General features: G+C 40.8%; 1 protein-coding gene across 2 annotated transcripts in view; it reads left to right on the forward strand.

Moving 5' to 3' along the window:
• Slob (Slowpoke binding protein) overlaps window positions 1-21,797 on the forward strand; it is a 320,372-nt gene that overhangs the window by 275,041 nt on the left and 23,534 nt on the right. The window contains exons 12-13 of one of the 2 annotated variants that reach the window (XM_071586564.1): window positions 1,146-1,184; window positions 13,093-13,360. The exons of the other annotated variant lie outside the window; for it this stretch is intronic. Of the exons in view, the coding sequence (XP_071442665.1) occupies window positions 1,146-1,182 (37 nt within the window). The 3' untranslated portion in view covers window positions 1,183-1,184; window positions 13,093-13,360. The remainder of the gene's footprint in view (window positions 1-1,145; window positions 1,185-13,092; window positions 13,361-21,797) is intronic. 2 annotated transcript variants of the gene reach the window in all.

Below are 21,797 nucleotides of genomic sequence, written 5' to 3' on the forward strand. Positions count from 1 at the left end.
TAAACTGAGTATATTGAACGTGTCTTCAAGCGCTCGAGTAATGGCTTAATTGGCTTGCGCGGCCTTTTATGGAGACGCGCGTATTAAGTCCTTTATTTTTGGTTAACGGCTTGCCGTCATCGGGTTGAAATTCGCCCTAGAGATATCAGCAAATGAGAAGGGTTTCGGTAGTGGGAGCTGTGTGGGTCATCTCGGGCGTAGTATGTCCTTTCTCGCTCATTCAAGCCGACCGATCTATCGTCAAATCCCCAAGGTGCCCTCGAGAGCAATTAATACGATCTCTTTCTTCGCTTGAAGTTCGCCGCCGGTCGAAGTACGGACCCGATAAGGCCAGCGTGTCACCACTCAGCGACTTCCTCTCCCCAGGGTCCTTCCCCAGCCCGAGCCGTCGGCCAGGGCAGCGGGGGGGGGGGGGAATTTTCAGTCCACTCACGAGAAAAAATCGACAAATCATGTCCCCACACCCCGAAATCCCATAATATCATTGTTCCCACCTACGGACTGTGCTAACGGTAATTACTGCTGTGGTTTCTCTTATGATTTTAACCCCCATGCATCGCTGTGGACTCGTCACACCTGCTTGCCTTTTCTTTATGCAATGCCCAGTGAATGTGCCCACACTGATCTCGCTTTCCATTGGAAAATTTCTCTCTTACGAAAGAGAGGAACTATGTGCATTTTAATGTGGAAAATGAGTTTCTGGCTGTAAGTTTTTGGGGAAATGCGCTGTGTGGACGGCCATTTCCTTGGTGCATTTAATGGTTACCTTGGACCCCGCTCCGAAAGAAGTGCGTACATCCGGATCACGATGCCCCAATCTTCCGTTGTCAGCCGAGTATCCGACGGCCGCGATGACCTGCGCCTGGCTGTTTATTTGCCCGAGGGGTTTGAATGTGTACTCTCCACCGCCCTCTCCTGCTTTCCCGAGTGCATGACTCATACGTACCATCAACTCCATGCAGTTTACCAATTCGTCATTACACTTTACAATTTTGTTACCAAAGTTAAACTTGATTTTTCTCTCTTTTTCGTATCAATCCTGATTTAAATTTGAACATGGCAATTGTCATTTTTTTCCAGCAGTTTTGACTCACATTTCTCTGTGCACGCTCATTAATTAATTCTTCTTTTCTATGTGCGCACAGACTCTATTCCGACGACTATGATGTTTGGCTTGCCTAGAGGTAAACACTTGTCTCATATCTTCGCTTCATGAATGGCTTCGTATGCTTCGTGGATGTTGTTGCTATCGTGGCTACAATTTCTGCCATTAGAGAGCTTTTTTCTGTGTGCACCGCTATGCGTGTTTTGCTCCACCATATTAGGGAACGCTATGCTTGCGGGACGAGCTATGCATGCTTGGTATGGCTTTTCATCCCAGCCCATTGTTTCAACAAGACATTCTCGATTTAAAATGTAGGCAGAATATATTTAAAGGGCAAAATATCGTCCAAACTTATGCAGAGTAGTGATTGCTCAGTGGAAGATCCCGAGGATGAGTAATGATGAACCAGCCGGATGAGGGCCTCATGGTCAAGCCACTTTGTCGTGTCAGACTTTAAGAATATTTTCAAGCGATCAACGACTCTCGCGGTTTTTCAATGTTTTACTTATCTATACCTCACTCCAAATTTCAATGAAACTTTGGGAGAGTAAGAATGAGGCCTACGCCATTCTTTCTGTTACATTCTCAGGGAGAACAGTCAATGCGGGTTGTCATTATTCACCCTCGAGATCTTCAGGCATGCACTTGGTGTCGAAAGCCGTAGACGTACGTCCGAGCCGATAGGTGGCGCCCAGCAGGCTGCAGGCATACCGATCTCTTCCACTCGGGGCTCTCTGCTTCGGCTGTACTGCTCTGCCGGGGGTCACCTCCCTCGTGAGTGCTTTTTCTGAGAAGTTAGCGCGCCCAGTTGTTGGAATGTTGAACGGCATTCTTGGTTGATCCTCGCTCCAATTTCAGTTCCTTTCTTGTCTGTTGAGTGTGTGTGGCTATGCATGTGCGTCTACAAATTCACATTGAAAGGCTTTCTGGTGTTACTCAACCACTCCTCGGGTGTTCGCACCAACCGTTTTATTCATTCATAAGTCCTTGTGGCCCCCTCCCATAATGTGAATGAATGTCACTCATTAATGCCTAGAGGAGAGCTAGTCCACGAAGTGCGGTGGGCGTATTACTATTTCACGCGATTTTTTTCTGGGAAAATACCGAGATAAAATTACGTAGTACGTTAATTAGCAGGAAAACCTTCAAAATATTTAAGATAATTTTGGAGCGAGAACGGGTGCAATCCTTCTGCGAGAGTCCGTATGGACGCCGTTTTAAAAATCAATTAACCGTAATTTTTCTTGTATTTTCAGCCTATCTCATGCTAATGATAAAGTAGAAATCGTAAAGTAAATTAGTAGTTGGCCCAGCGTTGAGCATCGTTATAATTGGCAAATATTTACCCGAAATCCATACATTATTGAGTGTGCTTCACCGCTCCCCTTTTGAGAAAGTTCTCGTACTTGAAGTCGCGATCGTGCAACATTTTTATGGCCGCAACTCAAAAATCACTATTTTCGCGGGATTCAATTGGATTAAGGTGAATGACTTGCGACTTCGGCAAAACTTGGGACTCCGTTATTGAAAATTTTGGCTACTCTAGAATTTTATTTATGCCTGCGATTCACCAAATTGATTCATGAAGATGATCAAAGGAAAAAAGTAACCCGGAAACGAACAACTTCATTTGTTAATGCAGAATATGGTATTTTGATTTTTTTAACAAGCAATACAATTCATAATTCTCTTGTGTTTTCTGCGGGCAAGGAATTTTTTCTCACGACTCATGTAAGTAGCAATAATGGAATTGCTTAAGTTTTATTTAGGCTTTTGATGGGCAAATAAAAACTGTGGTCAATACGAATGGGATAAGTTTGAAGGCTCGATGATTGCATTCTTTTATTGCATTGCCAGTACATTTCCACTTTCACGCATGCCACCATAATTTTATGAGGAAAGGCACTCGTAAAATTAAATGTTATCTTGTTTGCAGATTAATGGTATATAAACATTTGGAACTTTCGGGAGGTGTTAGCTAGGAATATATTTTAAGTACTTGTTGTAGCTTTACTGGTTTCGTTCAATGCCTGAGGAGAATAACGATGAGGCCAGCAAGTTTTATAATTGAAGACGGGTACACCACCAGCAATTATGATTCCAGATTATTTGACAACCGAGCAGTTTTATTCCTGAGAATTTTACATCTCGATCCCTCGTTATGAAACTTTAGCCCCATACGTATATTACGCTCAAAGCTTAGAACGACTTTCTCCGGGCCCATAATGATGCCTCTCAGCCAATTCAACAAAACCAAGATTGAACGGTTCTTTATGAACACCTTCCTGATTTAAATATATTTTAATTTCAAAATGTCGAAATAATGTGTTTTTCATGGTTTGTACATCTCATATTTCGAGCCATAGTTACCTGAAATGGATCACTGGAAGTTTACATTTTTTATTCATTATACCAAATAATTGTGTGTAATGAACTGTGAGTTGTAACTCAATTTTTCAGCGTATGTTTTATAAATTTTTACTGTCTATTCTTACGAATAACCGCGTTATTTGAGGGATGGTATCCAAACGAAATTGGCTCAATTGAAGAAATCCCAATATAATCAATTATAATGGTTAATCAGGAACAAAAATCTCACTTTTAGAGCCAATTCAATGGAAGTGTGGAGGGCATCATTATACGAAATACTTGGCTTAAATTATGTTAATTACTTTTTTGGACTCTTCTTTCAGAATTTGAATTCTATAGCCCATTAGCTAAGATTTTGGTCAGGTGCACCAGAACAATTTTTATAAGCCCTGTGCACCAATCTCAATCATTTTATTAATTAAGTACTGCATCATGTTAGTATCTTTTCCATAATTAGCCGTACCACTCTTGTCAGTAACTTCTTAATTTCCAATTTAAAAATTGCTTTCAATGCATGTAGTTATTGCAGGTGTGTGGAATATTTTATACATGTTTCATTCAAATGTGCTCATATAAGTACTATTTAGATAACCGTGATACAATGGTTACTTTGGTAATGATATGACAATGATATGCATACAAACATTTCCCCTTTTAAATTCATTTCCTTCAGCCATAGTTGCTGATTTTGGCTGGTGACTTGACTTAACTACGCAGATGCCTGAATTTGAAGAATGAACGGAATTCCTTTGACTTAATAATCTAGCTAGTTAGCTTTCATGTCGTCTGAATACCCCTTCAACCTGTTTCTTTAATACCTCTCTTAGTATTTTGTTCCATATGACCAAATTAACTATATCGTTTAAGGTCCCTTCAAGGTTATTATTCTATTACTTTGACGTAAAAGTGCCGCTTAGTGCTAATCCCGAGTTCATTCCCAGTCATTAAAATTCTTCAAAAACACAACTTCATATAAAAGAATAGCCTCATTTTTAGTTGATTATAGATCAATAATGACATTTCAATTTGAGCATCTCACCCTTTGGTACTTCCACTTAAAAATTTCTTCCGGCAGGAAACGTATACTGAATCTAATTTAAATAATTACTCTTACAAAAATATCATTATTGTCTTGGTTTTACTAATCAGACCTCTTAAGCAACTAAGTTCATGTTCAATCGAAGGAACCCGCTGCCGATGCTTCTACATACCTTTATTGTATTTCCAAAGTGGGCAAAATTTAATTTCATTAAAATATTACCACTCTTATTTTAAGTTATTGAAAAGGTTTGTATTGTGAAAGTACCAGCAGATATGCGATATACTTACGAGTGTCATACGGTTTTCATCGCCCGTAATAAACGAAGTGACGAGGTAAAATATGAGGTCCAACATTTCATCAGCGATATTGTGGCGAACTGGCCTGACATACAAAAATTCAGTGCTTCCAAAAATTCATTGAGCGAAATCAAAAATATACAGGAAAATATAAGACTATTTATCTTTAAAATAATATGTAATTTCTTAAAAATAATTATATTTTCTATTTCTAAAAAAACCGGAGACTTATTTTGGGACTACCCTAGTTTATTTGATTACGCAATATGACATCTTGTATAACAAAATCTCAAAAGTCATTCGTCGGCATGGCTTAATCAAGAATTTAGACGGTTGGCCCTGTCAAAAGTATATGAACCTTGGCGCCCCGTCAAATCGCAGCATTTGCTTTACCCATCCATATTAGGCAATGTGTTTAATTACCGAGGCGTGATTCTATCAGTCAGCTCTCATGCTGGTCGGTACGTAAGGTAGTTCAATTTAGACACGTTATTTCTTTTAAACTAGCTCTATAGATATCACGAACTCATGAATTTCAAAATGAAATACGCTAGAATATTTGAAAGTATATTTAGGGAGATAAACACGAAGCTTGTTACATTTCCGTTTATAATATGACCAGTAAAGAACAAGAGTGTGAAAACGTAACTCAAATACTTATTTTTAAGGAAAATAATCTGAAGTGGCATTGGCGCGTGGCATGGCGCGTAACAGGTAGTCCACCAGCCAGTCAATTGTGTTAGAATTTCAAAATATCAGTTGTGGGGCAGAAAATCGGTGTTCGATGATCGATTTTGAGGGTAACTTCTAGTTTTCGTCTTTTGTGGGGAACATAAATACGTGAAAATATTTTCACTTTTATTTCTCTGACTTATATTTCAAACAAGGTTAATATGTCCATTAGGCGATGTAACTAATACATTATGTAGATTTTCTCAAGACATTCTACCGTGAACGCAAACTGGTATTAAAAGAATAAATGTATTTACAAATTAATTTGCATTTCATTTATATGCATTATGTTGTCTTGTGAAGAAAGGTTGACTAGAATGTTTCTCTTGCCCAGAGAATTTCATGCTAATTTCTTCTGATTTAGAGATCATTTCCTGGGCACAAGGTCAGAAAGGGGAAAAAATGAAGGATAATAAGGAAACCTTACTTCTGGTTAATCTGGATACCATGCTACTAGATCTATACTATCTTAACCTTAAGTTAATGTACTTAAAAGCAGCTAATCTTATGGTAATTTATCAGATTAAATGGAGAGTTTGTCTTTAATGGTAGCACAGCATGAGCATTAAAAGCGCAAGAATTGAAGATTAGCTTTTTTAGTGATCGAATCATTTTATTTTTCTAAGGTTTTCTCCGAGTAAGCTTCTGTTTCCAATCCCGTTCTATCAGAGAGACCAAAAACTAAATGCAGTGATGAAAAATAAAACAAATGTTATTGAAAATATTGATTATTTCTATTCTAAAGAAGATATTAAAGAATAAAGATGCCTCAAACAAATATACGGGGGGCACCATTACGATTTGTAGCGTAGCTGACACTAAATGTGCATCCTTCGGATTGAGAGAGACTTCATGCTTCAAGATGAACTATAATTATTCGTTGATGCTACCGACTTCTTAAGATTTCCCGTTTCGTTTTTAGCTTCTACATTAACGATTTTATCCTGGATTCATATATTTAATGGGAAGGAATTCTCCTTATACAATTACGAGGGAGTTTCCGTCAGAGGGAAAGAGTTGCGGAAGCATGTTTCTATAGTGAAGGGTCCGTACAATAAGTATCGCGACTGGTTCGCTGTAGCCTCAACGGAGCGGTGGATGTGGGTCCGACCGGCTGGCTTGGTAGACGGGTCCCCCACCACTCAGGCGCACTTTAATTTAGTCGCCTCTGGGCATGCGTTGAGAGAGGAAGTGGATTGTTCTGTCGTGTGATTGTTTGTGGAGTCGTCGCGCCAGCATGGAGCGCACCGTCGAGCAACGCTACGCTGTGAAGTTTTGCGTTAAACTCGGGAAATCCGCATCGGAGACCCTTGAACTCATTAACAGGCTTATGGGGATGATGCATTAAGCCGCACAAGAGTTTTTGAGTGGCACAAAATGTTTAAGGAAGGCCGGGAGCTCGTCGTACACGAGCACCGCGTCGGACGCCCGACGCCCGCCCGAACCGATGCTCGGGCGGCCAAAGTGAAAAACGTTTTGGACTCCGTCAGGCGTTTAACCATCGTCCTTATCAGTGAGGAGACCGGCCTTTCAGTCGGAACCTTCCACACCATTGTAACAGAGGATCCTGCGATGGGGAAAGTGTGCGCGAAGCTGGTGCCGAAAGTCTTGAGCGAGGAACAAAAATTGTCTTGGGTGGAAATTTCGCCAGAAATTCCGGACTGCGTCCAGGAAAATGAAGATTTTCTTGGCAACGTTATTACCTAAAAGGATAGCTCCAAAGAAGCTCAAAGGATATCGGTTCCACTCCATCGAGGCGGTTCAAGCTGCGACGACAAAGGCTCTTAACAGTATTCCGGAAACCGACTTTCAGCGGGCATTGGCCAAGTGGCAGACGCGCCGAACTAAGTGTATCGATGCAGGAGGAATGTATTTTGAAGACTATTAAGTAATTGTAATGATAACTACAATTAATTTCGATTTTTGTAACCATTCCCGATACTTATTGTACGGACCCTGCTTATATTTATAATCTTAAATAAAGCGTTGCTTCCTTATCGGATCGACTCAAAATCGTCATTATTCGTGAATGTGAATATTAGTCTCTCTTAACACAGTACTTTACTTGCCACCCACTGATTTAGTTATGGCATTCCTGTTCAGCATATTCCTATCAGGGATAGAAAATTTTAATTTTGTATTGATAAACGATAAAAAGTTAACTTTAGGTCAGGAGAGCAATGTCTAGTTTATGTTCCTATTTGTTGCATAGTACAATATATAACATTCTTATCTCCTGGGGTTCATTTTGCGTTCATCGATTGACTTTACAAGCTGGAGTTAAGCAAATGAGAATGCTGCTGCCCAAACGCAAGGTGTCCACTCTCATTGCCAAATGCCAAGCTGGATTTTGAATCACTAGCTTTGTGAACAATTGATAATACTGAAACGCGATATCCATGTCTTTCCCTCGCCGTGAATGGTGAACGTCCAAGGTTCCAGGCTTCTCACGGAGTTGATATGACGCGAACCCACCTCCCACAGGTTTGGGATGAATTAGATTATTTACTAGTGATTTTGTTGTGTTTATTAAAATGAGTCAGATATTGTTCAGCTCAACGTCAGAGGTGCGCAATTCAAGCTTCGTCACGCCCAAAAACTGTATATTCGATGCAAAACACTGAGGAACCTTTATAAAATAATTTTGACTCTGATAATAATATGACGCCGTTGGCGAACCCGCAACGCGAGTCAAAGTATTGACATGCTAATGGTCCCTATACAGTGATTCATCTGAAAACTGGGAGTCGATTCGAAACGAGCGATTTAATTTTGAATATTTTTTGCTTAAAGGACCACGAAAAGAAATAAAATAATCATATTAGGAAATTTGAAATACCTTGAATGTTTTAATGATTTGGAACCGCTGCTGGGCTATAGTAAAATGAAGGATATTGGCCTGCTCTCAGCTCATTAAGTATAAATCTAGCCAAGGCGATCTGAAATAATCTTTTAAAAAATTAATGGTATTTGCAGAACTATCTAAGAAGTCACAGATGATTTGCATTTTTTCCATTAGTATTGAACCATTAGCCACGCAAATTTCGCCTGTTACCACTCACTCTCCATTTTTAGCACTTCGAAGATCCTTCCCCGCTCCAATCTCACTGAACAAAAGGTATTTTTAATGCGGTGCCCGTTTCAATAACATATTGCAAAATCATGCATCACATTCTCAGGCACATGCAAAGTAATTTCAGACAAAATGTGAATCCTCGGTCTTGAGAATAAAAACATTCACAAATCACAAATGGTACCAAATATTTTTCTTTGTTCTCATAACGACTCATGGATTAAATATCCACAAAGTTTAACACTTGATTGCACTTTTTGTTAAAGCGGTGCACATTCATGAATTTAAGCCGTTCGCAAATAAGCAAGAAGCCAACTCTCATGTATTTGTTCAGTAAGATTTTCTTGATATAACTAATGAAAAACCCTGGAGAGGCAATACAAACTCAAGAACAAAATTCTCATACTACATATGGAAACACAGAAATAACACTCAGGTTGGGCTGTTTCAGTAAACATCATCCGTAACTATTGGAGGGTCAAACTAATGGGTTTAGGAAGAAAATGGGTGGAGGGGACAGGAGATGGGGTGCGCTGTAAGGAGAGGGGGATGCGGTGAATTATGTTTAACCCATATTTTTCTTTCACAATTAATTTTTCTCTCTACGACGAAGGCAGAGGATCAACGCCAGAATAGCCCAGCGACCATGTGTTTTCTGTTGTTCTTCTATAAGTATAGCGTTATCGAGTTAGTATGTGTGCGTATATATATGAATGCATATATACATATATATTAAATGCGTACATGTATACATCAGATGTTACATAAAATATCAAATTTGTGGTCTGTGGCCCTGAAGTCGTTACGAAGATGAAATACTTTAATTGGGAAAATATTCTTCGGCGCGTGTAGGCAGATGTTGCAGAATGAGGAATGGTAAAATATCTTACCAGTCCGGTACTACAATCACTCCTTGGCTCGACGAATCCTGAATGAACCTAAAGCCTCCATTGGTATACGGAACTGAGAAACAGTTGCATGAGCGCTTACTGCATCGAACATCCCACGATTATTCCCCGTCGTGGAGAAATTCATCCATTCATTTTCATTCCATCATTTGTTATAACGCTGTGATGGTCCTGGTGATTAATGGACCAGAGTTGGGCCGAAAGAATGAATCATCGTCTCCTGCAATTACGTTTATTTACTCGTTTGCGATAAGCATGAGGCAGAATAGTTGGGGCCGAATTCATTGTCCAATCTAGTATTTCTTCATCCGTTTCTGGGGAGTTTCGCGGGTCAAAGAAAGCTTGAGTTCCTCCTACGGGATATTCGAGACTGATGTCGGGGACCAGCGGAAGCATCGCTTACCTTCGTCTCCTCCTGCTGGTCATCGGTGAGGCCGCCATTGCTTTTGTCGCCGTCCCTGTCGGAAACAGGGATTAAGAAAGCATCGTCGATCTGTGTGCTGAGGTGGACGAGCGCAGAGGATTTTCTACCTCGGGCTCGAGGTCGCCTTTCGGCATGGTGAGAGTGCATATCGCTGTCTGCGGGCTCTTTCACAGCCTCCTCGCCGTGGACCACGCTGCGAGGAGGCAGGCCGAAAGGGATGGGCTGGGAGTGGCGCCACAGGTTGGGAGAGGTGAATCCCTGGGGCACCCTCCATAATTCATGGAGCACTGCGAGGACCGCCCTGATAGCGACGGCCAATTTCAAGGCTTCCAGCGCCAACAATATTCAACCACAATTGCGGAGTGGTTTCAGGTCCGATTCCGGGAAGTCCGGCCACGCGGAGGCTGTTGCTGAGACGGGATCTATCTCATTCGCTACTCTTGGCAGAGGGTCTATTAGTTTTGAGCGTAACAAAAAGTACCTCGTGCTTGTCAAGAGGGTCAATGTCAGATGTTGACTGTGGTGCGGCATGGTTTAGTGAGCGGGACTGCGGACTGGGGATGCCTCTCTTTGAAAGCTTGAGTTAGCTTTTGTATATGTTGCAAGAGCTGGTGCAATCATTATTTAGTTTCCATGTTGTGATTGTAGATTTCAGGTAGTTCTGTCATGGTGATCAGGTGAGTTACTTCACTAATCCAGGTCTCATCTTCAAACAAATCCTGCTATCACGGATCACCCACCTGCCTTCTGGTAGTCGGCATTAGTCGGGCGCAAGCACTGTGGTCTGCTCAATGGGCGAATAATGCTAGGTCGAGGATGTGTTCGTGTATCTCAGTGTGTGTGTATGTGTATATATATATATATATATATATATATATATATATATATATATATAAATATATACAAACAAAATTAAAATAAAACAAGCGTATATATAAGGAAAAAGGAGAGAAACATTGACAAAGGCACGGTTGGTGCGGAAATGGTGCGGACCTTAAAGATAAAAATGTTTCCTTGACTGGCACTAGAAACACGGATGTGGTTCGTGCTTCCTTTTGTTCCGAATCATCAGTTATGTTAACGTCATTGTTTAAATAAAATATATAAGAGTGAATATATTTCTCTAAAATATTACATGACTAATATGGAGTTTAACGCAGCCACATGGACTACTTCTTACGATGCTACATAATGGCATTTACCTAAGGCCTGTGAACGAATGTAATGTTAAAAATAATTTTAATTAATCGTGCGAAACCCAATCCGGCCATTTAACGGATGCATTACTTTATTCTTCTGATAAAATTCTGATTTTATAATAGTAGTTGTCTTGTTCTAATAGTTGTTGTGAGACTTACGTGCACTTGTCCTATAAAAGTCAAGTGTAGCACACAGTAAGAGATCAGCGCTTACATTATACAATTTGTTGTTTTCCGGGAACATCTGGTTCATAAAAAAGCATGACTTATTTTCACCGGGGAAAGTCCTCGGGATTCGCCCAAAGAAAAAATCCGAAGCCAAAATCAGCAGCCGCACCGTCAAGCAAATAGGTTACCAAATCAATAATATGGAAAGACGGAAATCAAATCTACATCTTTAATGAGTGTTTTGGAGGAAAACGTAGCAGTGTTCACGGACTTTTGCACGTTGACCAGAATAATAAAAATATAACCGATTCAAAATCTGGATAAGAATGTGAAAATATAACAATAGCAAATTCTTAGAAAATGTATGTATTGTATGAAATCTAGAATTAGAGGATTGGGCGGAAAGGAAGGCTATAAAAAGTGGCATAATTCTGGAAATGGTAGAGAACGGGTTGGGACAAATAAATGCTAGTCTAAAAAGTGACCCACATTGATTTTTTTATTTTTATTTTATTTTTACATACTGAATTGTATTACAACATACCAAACGCAATAGTCGCACAGGTTGACTGATTTTCACTTTTGAAAGTGGTTTGCCTGGCTAGGAGAGAATGAATTAGGCCATGTTTTAGGTAAGGAAAGAGACTTATGAAGTGAAAACCAAAACTCGTTTATTAAACCATTTTGCAAGAAAAGACTTGAAGAATCAATGTGCCGACACCCGGAAACTAGCAAATTTATTGGAGACCATATATGTATGAATTTTAAGTATTGTAACGCTGCTGGAAGGAATGAAGTCAACCAACCAATTGAAGATAAAATTGTATTGCCCCTCGACAATGGCCAATTGCTTAAAGATTTTTCGGACCAGCAGGAGAAATGATGATGTCATCTTAAATTGAATGTCATATGGTACCCATAGCTATTGCCTCAATTCTTTTGATTTTTTTAATTTATTTACTTCCCGAAGTCATATAATTGCCCTAATTGAGCTAATACCAATAATACCATTTTCAACGTGAAGTCGGTACTCAAATTCTCGCGACCCGCTATAGCGAGTATGATGCATAAATAAAGTATTATTCCGATGGATCATGAATGAAAACGATACTCATTTTGTTCCCATGTCTTAACAATATGTACTAGAGTAGTAACTTTGTGCATATTATTTAACTTTATGTAAAGTGCCTTCTTTTGGTGAAAAGAGTATATTTTATTGGGGTATATATATAGTATCCATCGCCCTAAATCTGACGGTCATTAATCATTGGAGGATGCAGTGTGAGCGATTTGGTACAAGATGAGTGTATCAATAAATTTGTAGTGCACCTTAAATGTAGATTATTCATGCATTTTTTCTGTTTTAATCCCACTGTGGTAGATGGTTAATAACTGATTAAATTAAGCTAAATTTATGACCAAAGTACATGATTCAGTTTAGTATAATAATCGCTTGTTAACAGTGCCAATAACGCCTTGAATTCATCGCTATTACGTTCTTTTACTGACTAGTGCTTCCATAGGGCCGAGAGAGTTTACCTAACGTGATGTGTTGCTTAGAGAGCACCCCATTTGTCATGTGCCTTTAGCCCAGAGTCGTAGCTCTTCCTGCCCGATGTGTTTGCCGCTCCCGGCCCCCACATATCCACACCCTCGGCGCAGACCCCCCCCCCCCGATCCCCCTCTCTCCACCCACGCCGCCGGGGGCGGGCGCCGTGCGTGCACTCTGACCGGGGCCGGCCGCCCGGGGCCACCGCACCCCCTCTCTCCCGCAGCGGCTGCGCGGCCAAGCAGCGGAGGGCTCACTCTGCAGACGGCGGGGCCGACTGCGGGGACTGCTCTGCCACCCCCTCCGCCTCCTCGCCAGCGCTCGATTCGGTGTCGTGGGGGCCGTCCTCGGGCTCCGCCTCGCCCTCCTCCTCGCTATACGCAACGCCCCACGCCTCCCTCTCCCTGCTGGACGGCGCTGACGGCGCCTGCTTCCTGGCGCCCCACTCCTCGGACGAGGACGAAGACGCCGGCTTCGAGTCGACCACGGCCGAGGTGAGACAGCTCCCGCCCGAGAGAAGGAGAGAGAGGGTCCCCCCTCCCCCGTAGTCCCGTGGCCATGCCGCTCGCTAGAGCACCCCCCCCTTATTATTGCACTCCAGTGTCCATATTTTGATTTTGACCACTACTTTTAAAAAATATGGCCGAAGTGACAACAGAAATGACTTCAAAACTGTGTGTATAAAATTACACATTACAAAAAGGTGCATTCAAGCTCGGGTATAAGTTATTGAAGCCAAACATCATTTTGACGTCGTTATGAGGCCGGCTTCAGATTGCTTCATGAGCCACAGTCGGTACACTGGTCCCCGCCCGTCTGCCGCAGACAAAGAGCCAAGAGTCTTCTTAATTTACTTCTTGACCAGCTCACGATATTTGGACTTGCACATACGCAGAAACGTACGTATCCCTTCCTCTTTACTTTCAAGCTACAGATCTTTCATACTTTAAATGTATCATTGGCTCTTTGAAACTAAATTATTGGTAAATTTTTGAGTATATGAAAGGCCATGGCTGTCGAAGACTTGTTGATTAAGTAAACGTAATAAAGTATTATAAAACTGCATCTATTCATCTCATTTCGATTGCATGGCAATTTTGGTTAAACAATCCCTTGGTCATGATTTCAATTTATTACTCATATAATTTTATACTTCAATCTTCGTTCACGACTACGGAGCCAGGCTTGATTTCCCATATTTGGACGAGGTGGCGAAATTTGCTCGCCTGAGAGAATACTAAGCCAGTGTTGTCACAAACCTTCTCTTTGGTTCTATCTCTTTTTATTTATTTTTATCGATTCCATCCAGGAAAATTAGGCGTGGGAAGGCTTTCAAATGTTACGGATGCTTAAGCAAGAACTAATAATACAACTGTTAAAGAGCATTAGGAGTGGTAAAGTAGAGTAACTCATTGCAGCAGGATCCGAACAGGCGATTTGAACGTAGCGGAAGAATATGATTCGGAATTTCTCACTATTTTAGCTGACGCTGTAAAGCTTGCTGCCATTGTGAGTCACGGGTGAGAAAGCTCTCATGCCACATGCTCTCTCTTGCTAAACGGCAATTTCCCAATGAAAGGGAAATTTCCATTATTCCACCTTCATTGAGAGCTGTCTCCATTGCACCATTTCTACTTTTTCCAAGGATTGTACTCGTCGGATAAACACGAAACACTTATTAGAAACATTGATGAATTTTCTTGTTGCCCTTGATTCCTGTGGTGAACGGCGGTATTCTGAGTACGAGGGGGAGATAGTCAAATATTTTACGCGTAAATTAGATTTAATATTGGTGAATTCTTAAACATAAGAATGATTCCCTTTCTCTCCAGAGAACGTTTCCCAAATGCCATCGTATTGATGATTAAAAAGTACTGCTGGCGTTTCTTAATCGTGATCTGCGTGCTTTGATGAAGTAGGAGTTAAAGGGCGGGCAGATGAGCGCATGAATGAAGAATGTGCGTGCGGCAATCGATTATTTCGATGGCTGCCGAGACTTGATACGAGCAACGTCGCTCTTTCTTTTCTTTGGTGGGTATATGCCCCAATTTTCAGGCGTTTAGTGTGAGGAAGTGGAAAATAAATCGCCAAATTGATTAAATATTGCACTTACAAGTGGAGAGAAATCACATATAGATAACTAAAAGACTTTCTCGGGAGACTATTTTATCCAGTTGTAGAAATTACGTAGTTCTACGCTTAATTTTTCATTCATGAACAGCATTTAAGCGTTAAGCTAGACCTTTAAGTATGCTTTTACCCAATAATACACGCCGTTGTGGTAGTAAATCACCAGTAAAAACCTCTGAATTAGATCCTGGTGTTACCATTGTTGCATTATGTCTTCTCTTATATAGGGTGATTTGAAGGTATGGAAATAACGTACATCTTATGAATACAAACAGTGTCACAGTCATACTTAGGGTATACCGTTACTCTAATTTCGGAATAAAGGTCCAAGCAAGCGATTATTATACACCCTATCTAGCTTTTAATACAGCTTCTTGCAGTTAATCTCCTTAGGGATAATTTTAATTACCGTGAAGCCGGATTTTTAAATTTTCTTTCATTTATATTCGTCGTTGGATTATATGGATGCATCTACTACAAACTCTTTATGTTAACTGTCCTCGCATCCGTAAGTAGCACTGTAAACGATGAATGCTCTTTATTCGAAAGCATAGTGGAAATCACGTCATGGCTCAGGAAGCATAATGCGCGCAACGAAAGGTTTATTCAAGGATTATGTCTTGTAAAATGACGTTCATATTTCTTTCCCATTTAAAAAAATAATATTTTCGTCTCGTCAAATTTATTCACATCTTAAGCTTGAGCGCAAATGACGACAGTTGGAGGGGATCGAGATGGTGCGGGGGCTAACGTGCTGGCTTCCCACCCTGAGGGCGCGGGTTCAAATCCCGGCGGTGTTGAATATTTTTCAGAGGTATCTCGATCCCTACTTGAGGTGCTTTGTGGAGGGCATTTTGAGTGAGTACGCCGTCCGTCGGATGGGACGTTAAACTGCGGACCCCTTGGCGCCTTTCGTAAAGAGTAGGCTAATGCCGACGCCGGGTTTATCTCCACCCTTCAATCCTTTCCTGTCCATCCCCTATGGCGCAAATGACCTTAGCTGTCGGTCGCCTCCCCTAAAAACTACTACTACTACGACAGTTGGAATTCTAATAATATCTCATGAAAATTTCGAGGGCCCAGCATCCGCTAACGTTGAACATTTTAGGTTGACACAAAGTAAAAATAAGGGATTCGGAACCTAAGCTATTTCGGTTCCACGGGTGGGAGCTTTACAATAAAGAGTTCGAGCGTTCTTAACCTGCTTTCTCCACGTACTTCTAGCTTAAGTTATTCAAGATGATTGGTTATTTTGTTTTGCTTGAATTCCGATAGGTGCATCCATTTGCCGATGTTTCCACAAGTACCCCGTACGTAATGCGGTGGCTACGATGTGTAAAACAAAATTACATGTTCATGTGGGAAAGCCTACATCGGGGAAACATGCCGAGCTATGAAAGTTCGGATGAAAGAACACCTCCGGGCTACTACGAACAAACAGTTTCACCTCTCGGCCATCTCCGAGCATAAATGGAGTGAACCCGGCCATGATATTCTATTCCATGACGCTACAATCATAAGTAAGGAAAGTAGATATTACCCACGCCTAATCAGAGAAGCTATTGAGATAGCCAAAAACCCGGCGAATTTCAATAGAGATGAAGGCTACCATCTCCACAACGCGTGGAAGAGAGTCCTCCGAAAAAGGACCAATCAGAGAGCAGCACTTGGACGGGACCACCTATATAAGGACGGCCAAAATCTGAGTCCCTCATCTTCGACCTGAAGACGCCGGATGAAACTTCGGCGAAACTGTTGTCGGCTTCAAACAACAACGCGGTGAAAACCCGGACATGCAGAATTCTTCAAAATTACATGTCTTTTAAAATATTTTAACTATTTTAAAATATAACATCATAAACTAGAGCAGGTGGAGCAGTGATGTTCCAGAAGTGTTCTGGACCAAAACGGTCAAAGTAATAGTAACGCACGAAGAAGAATCGAGCTATGCAAAGAAGATTTCACCAGGAGGGAATAATTGACAGGGGCATTGAGTAAGGGTGTTGAGAAAAGACTGAATTTGAAAAAAACATTGAAATTGATGGGGAATGTCGCTTTGTGCGGCGTGAAAACGTGGTCGTTGAAAGAATATGATAGGGTCAGATTGGAGGCCATTGAGATGTGAGTGCGGAGAAGATGATATCGGCAGAAAGAAAAACAAATGAGGAAGTGCTAAGCATGGTAGGGTCGAGAGGGAATTGTTGGGAGAATTCCAAAGGAGGCAGAAAAGATGGATGCAGAGAATTCTGATTGGCAATGGGATGTTGAAGACTATGATTTATCGAGAGAGGTCGAAGAGAGCAAACGAGGAAGCGGGAGGAATAGAATATGGATGCTGAACCGAATGAAGGGAGGGAGCAACAATGCAGAATTGAGGAGGGGCTTATTGCAGAGTCGGATATCAGGTTGTGTTTTGTCACGATAGGCAAGAGTATTCATTTTTTAACAATTGTATAGACTTACCCATCCAAAACCTACCTGAATGTGCTATAAATATATATGGACACAGGGTCCGTACAATAAGTGTCGCGACTGGTTCGCTGTAGCCTCGGAGCGGTGGATGTGGGTCCGACCGGCTGGCTTGGTAGACGGGTCCCCCACCACTCAGGCGCACTTTAATTTAGTCGCCTCTGGGCATGCGTTGAGAGAGGAAGTGGATTGTTCTGTCGTGTGATTGTTTGTGGAGTCGTCCTTATCAGTGAGGAGACCGGCCTTTCAGTCGGAACCTTCCACACCATTGTAACAGAGGATCCTGCGATGGGGAAAGTGTGCGCGAAGCTGGTGCCGAAAGTCTTGAGCGAGGAACAAAAATTGTCTTGGGTGGAAATTTCGCCAGAAATTCCGGACTGCGTCCAGGAAAATGAAGATTTTCTTGGCAACGTTATTACCTAAAAGGATAGCTCCAAAGAAGCTCAAAGGATATCGGTTCCACTCCATCGAGGCGGTTCAAGCTGCGACGACAAAGGCTCTTAACAGTATTCCGGAAACCGACTTTCAGCGGGCATTGGCCAAGTGGCAGACGCGCCGAACTAAGTGTATCGATGCAGGAGGAATGTATTTTGAAGACTATTAAGTAATTGTAATGATAACTACAATTAATTTCGATTTTTGTAACCATTCCCGATACTTATTGTACGGACCCTGCTTATATTTATAATCTTAAATAAAGCGTTGCTTCCTTATCGGATCGACTCAAAATCGTCATTATTCGTGAATGTGAATATTAGTCTCTCTTAACACAGTACTTTACTTGCCACCCACTGATTTAGTTATGGCATTCCTGTTCAGCATATTCCTATCAGGGATAGAAAATTTTAATTTTGTATTGATAAACGATAAAAAGTTAACTTTAGGTCAGGAGAGCAATGTCTAGTTTATGTTCCTATTTGTTGCATAGTACAATATATAACATTCTTATCTCCTGGGGTTCATTTTGCGTTCATCGATTGACTTTACAAGCTGGAGTTAAGCAAATGAGAATGCTGCTGCCCAAACGCAAGGTGTCCACTCTCATTGCCAAATGCCAAGCTGGATTTTGAATCACTAGCTTTGTGAACAATTGAAAATACTGAAACGCGATATCCATGTCTTTCCCTCGCCGTGAATGGTGAACGTCTAAGGTTCCAGGCTTCTCACGGAGTTGATATGACGCGAACCCACCTCCCACAGGTTTGGGATGAATTAGATTATTTACTAGTGATTTTGTTGTGTTTATTAAAATGAGTCAGATATTGTTCAGCTCAACGTCAGAGGTGCGCAATTCAAGCTTCGTCACGCCCAAAAACTGTATATTCGATGCAAAACACTGAGGAACCTTTATAAAATAATTTTGACTCTGATAATAATATGACGCCGTTGGCGAACCCGCAACGCGAGTCAAAGTATTGACATGCTAATGGTCCCTATACAGTGATTCATCTGAAAACTGGGAGTCGATTCGAAACGAGCGATTTAATTTTGAATATTTTTAGTACTGCATCATGTTAGTATCTTTTCCATAATTAGCCGTACCACTCTTGTCAGTAACTTCTTAATTTCCAATTTAAAAATTGCTTTCAATGCATGTAGTTATTGCAGGTGTGTGGAATATTTTATACATGTTTCATTCAAATGTGCTCATATAAGTACTATTTAGATAACCGTGATACAATGGTTACTTTGGTAATGATATGACAATGATATGCATACAAACATTTCCCCTTTTAAATTCATTTCCTTCAGCCATAGTTGCTGATTTTGGCTGGTGACTTGACTTAACTACGCAGATGCCTGAATTTGAAGAATGAACGGAATTCCTTTGACTTAATAATCTAGCTAGTTAGCTTTCATGTCGTCTGAATACCCCTTCAACCTGTTTCTTTAATACCTCTCTTAGTATTTTGTTCCATATGACCAAATTAACTATATCGTTTAAGGTCCCTTCAAGGTTATTATTCTATTACTTTGACGTAAAAGTGCCGCTTAGTGCTAATCCCGAGTTCATTCCCAGTCATTAAAATTCTTCAAAAACACAACTTCATATAAAAGAATAGCCTCATTTTTAGTTGATTATAGATCAATAATGACATTTCAATTTGAGCATCTCACCCTTTGGTACTTCCACTTAAAAATTTCTTCCGGCAGGAAACGTATACTGAATCTAATTTAAATAATTACTCTTACAAAAATATCATTATTGTCTTGGTTTTACTAATCAGACCTCTTAAGCAACTAAGTTCATGTTCAATCGAAGGAACCCGCTGCCGATGCTTCTACATACCTTTATTGTATTTCCAAAGTGGGCAAAATTTAATTTCATTAAAATATTACCACTCTTATTTTAAGTTATTGAAAAGGTTTGTATTGTGAAAGTACCAGCAGATATGCGATATACTTACGAGTGTCATACGGTTTTCATCGCCCGTAATAAACGAAGTGACGAGGTAAAATATGAGGTCCAACATTTCATCAGCGATATTGTGGCGAACTGGCCTGACATACAAAAATTCAGTGCTTCCAAAAATTCATTGAGCGAAATCAAAAATATACAGGAAAATATAAGACTATTTATCTTTAAAATAATATGTAATTTCTTAAAAATAATTATATTTTCTATTTCTAAAAAAACCGGAGACTTATTTTGGGACTACCCTAGTTTATTTGATTACGCAATATGACATCTTGTATAACAAAATCTCAAAAGTCATTCGTCGGCATGGCTTAATCAAGAATTTAGACGGTTGGCCCTGTCAAAAGTATATGAACCTTGGCGCCCCGTCAAATCGCAGCATTTGCTTTACCCATCCATATTAGGCAATGTGTTTAATTACCGAGGCGTGATTCTATCAGTTAGCTCTCATGCTGGTCGGTACGTAAGGTAGTTCAATTTAGACACGTTATTTCTTTTAAACTAGCTCTATAGATATCACGAACTCATGAATTTCAAAATGAAATACGCTAGAATATTTGAAAGTATATTTAGGGAGATAAACACGAAGCTTGTTACATTTCCGTTTATAATATGACCAGTAAAGAACAAGAGTGTGAAAACGTAACTCAAATACTTATTTTTAAGGAAAATAATCTGAAGTGGCCTCCAATCTACGTCTATCCTCCTGCTTCAATGACCACGTTTCCGCGCCGTACATAGCTACGCTCCATATCAAAGCTTTTACGAGTCTTTTCTTAACATCCTTACTCAGAGTCCCCGTCATCAACTCCCTCCTCCTCGTGAAAGCCTCTTTGCCTAGCGCAATTCTTCTCCTTACGTCCCTACTACTTGGACCGTGTTGGTCCAAAACACTACCGAGATACGTAAACTGTTCTACCTGCTCTAGTTTTTGCCCTCCTATTTTAATGTTAAGCTTGCCCTTTTTCTTTCTAGAAAATCGCATAACCTTTGTTTTATTAATATTGATTCTCATCCCATTCCTCTCACACTGAATTTCCAATGCCCCCAGCAATGCTTGCAGCCCCTTGGCTGACTGACAAACTAAAGCTTGGTCATCAGCAAACCTAACTGATTTTACGAATTCCCCGCCCACTTTCATTCCTACCTCGAGTTCTTCCCATGCCTCTTTGATCATTTCCTCTGCATACAGGTTGAACAGCAACGGTGATAATGGGCAACCCTGCCTTACACCCCTTCCTAACACTACCCATCCTGACTCCCCGTTTCCCACCCGCACCTGAGCAGTCTGAGACATGTACAGGTTGCGGATTAGCCTCCTTTCCCTCCAATCTATTCCTATTTTCTGCAATACACTCATTAGTTTTTCCCAATTCACTCTATCAAACGCTTTTTCGAAATCTACGAAACAGGCAAATACCTCCTGGTTGTGTTCTATATTCCTCTCGATTAATAATCTCATTACTGCAATGGCATCACGCGTACCTCTCCCCTTCCTAAACCCAAACTGATCATCCCCTAAGTAATCATTTGCCCTACTCTCTATCCTTTTGTTTATGATCCTGAGAACAACTTTAGCGGCGTGGGATATCAAACTAATTGTCCTATAGTCCTCACATGACGTGGCCTTTACCTTTTTCGGAATCGGAACTAAAACTGATCTCACAAAGTCTTCCGGCCAGATTCCCTCCTCATAAATGCTACGGATGAGCCCATATAGCCTCCTCCTCCCACATTTTCCTAAGCATTTTAAAAGTTCCACGGGAATGTTATCTACCCCCACGGCCTTATTTAGTTTCATCTCCCTTAATGCCCTTTCTATCTCATTGTCTAGTATGCCTGGACCTAAGCTGTCTTCCTCTACGTCATTTTCTTTTTCAATGTCTAACTGTGTTGGTCTGAGTTCTTTACTA

Source organism: Hetaerina americana, unplaced genomic scaffold, assembly GCF_022747635.1.
Source record: "Hetaerina americana unplaced genomic scaffold, ioHetAmer1.1.p SCAF_23, whole genome shotgun sequence".
NCBI lineage: Eukaryota > Metazoa > Arthropoda > Insecta > Odonata > Calopterygidae > Hetaerina > Hetaerina americana.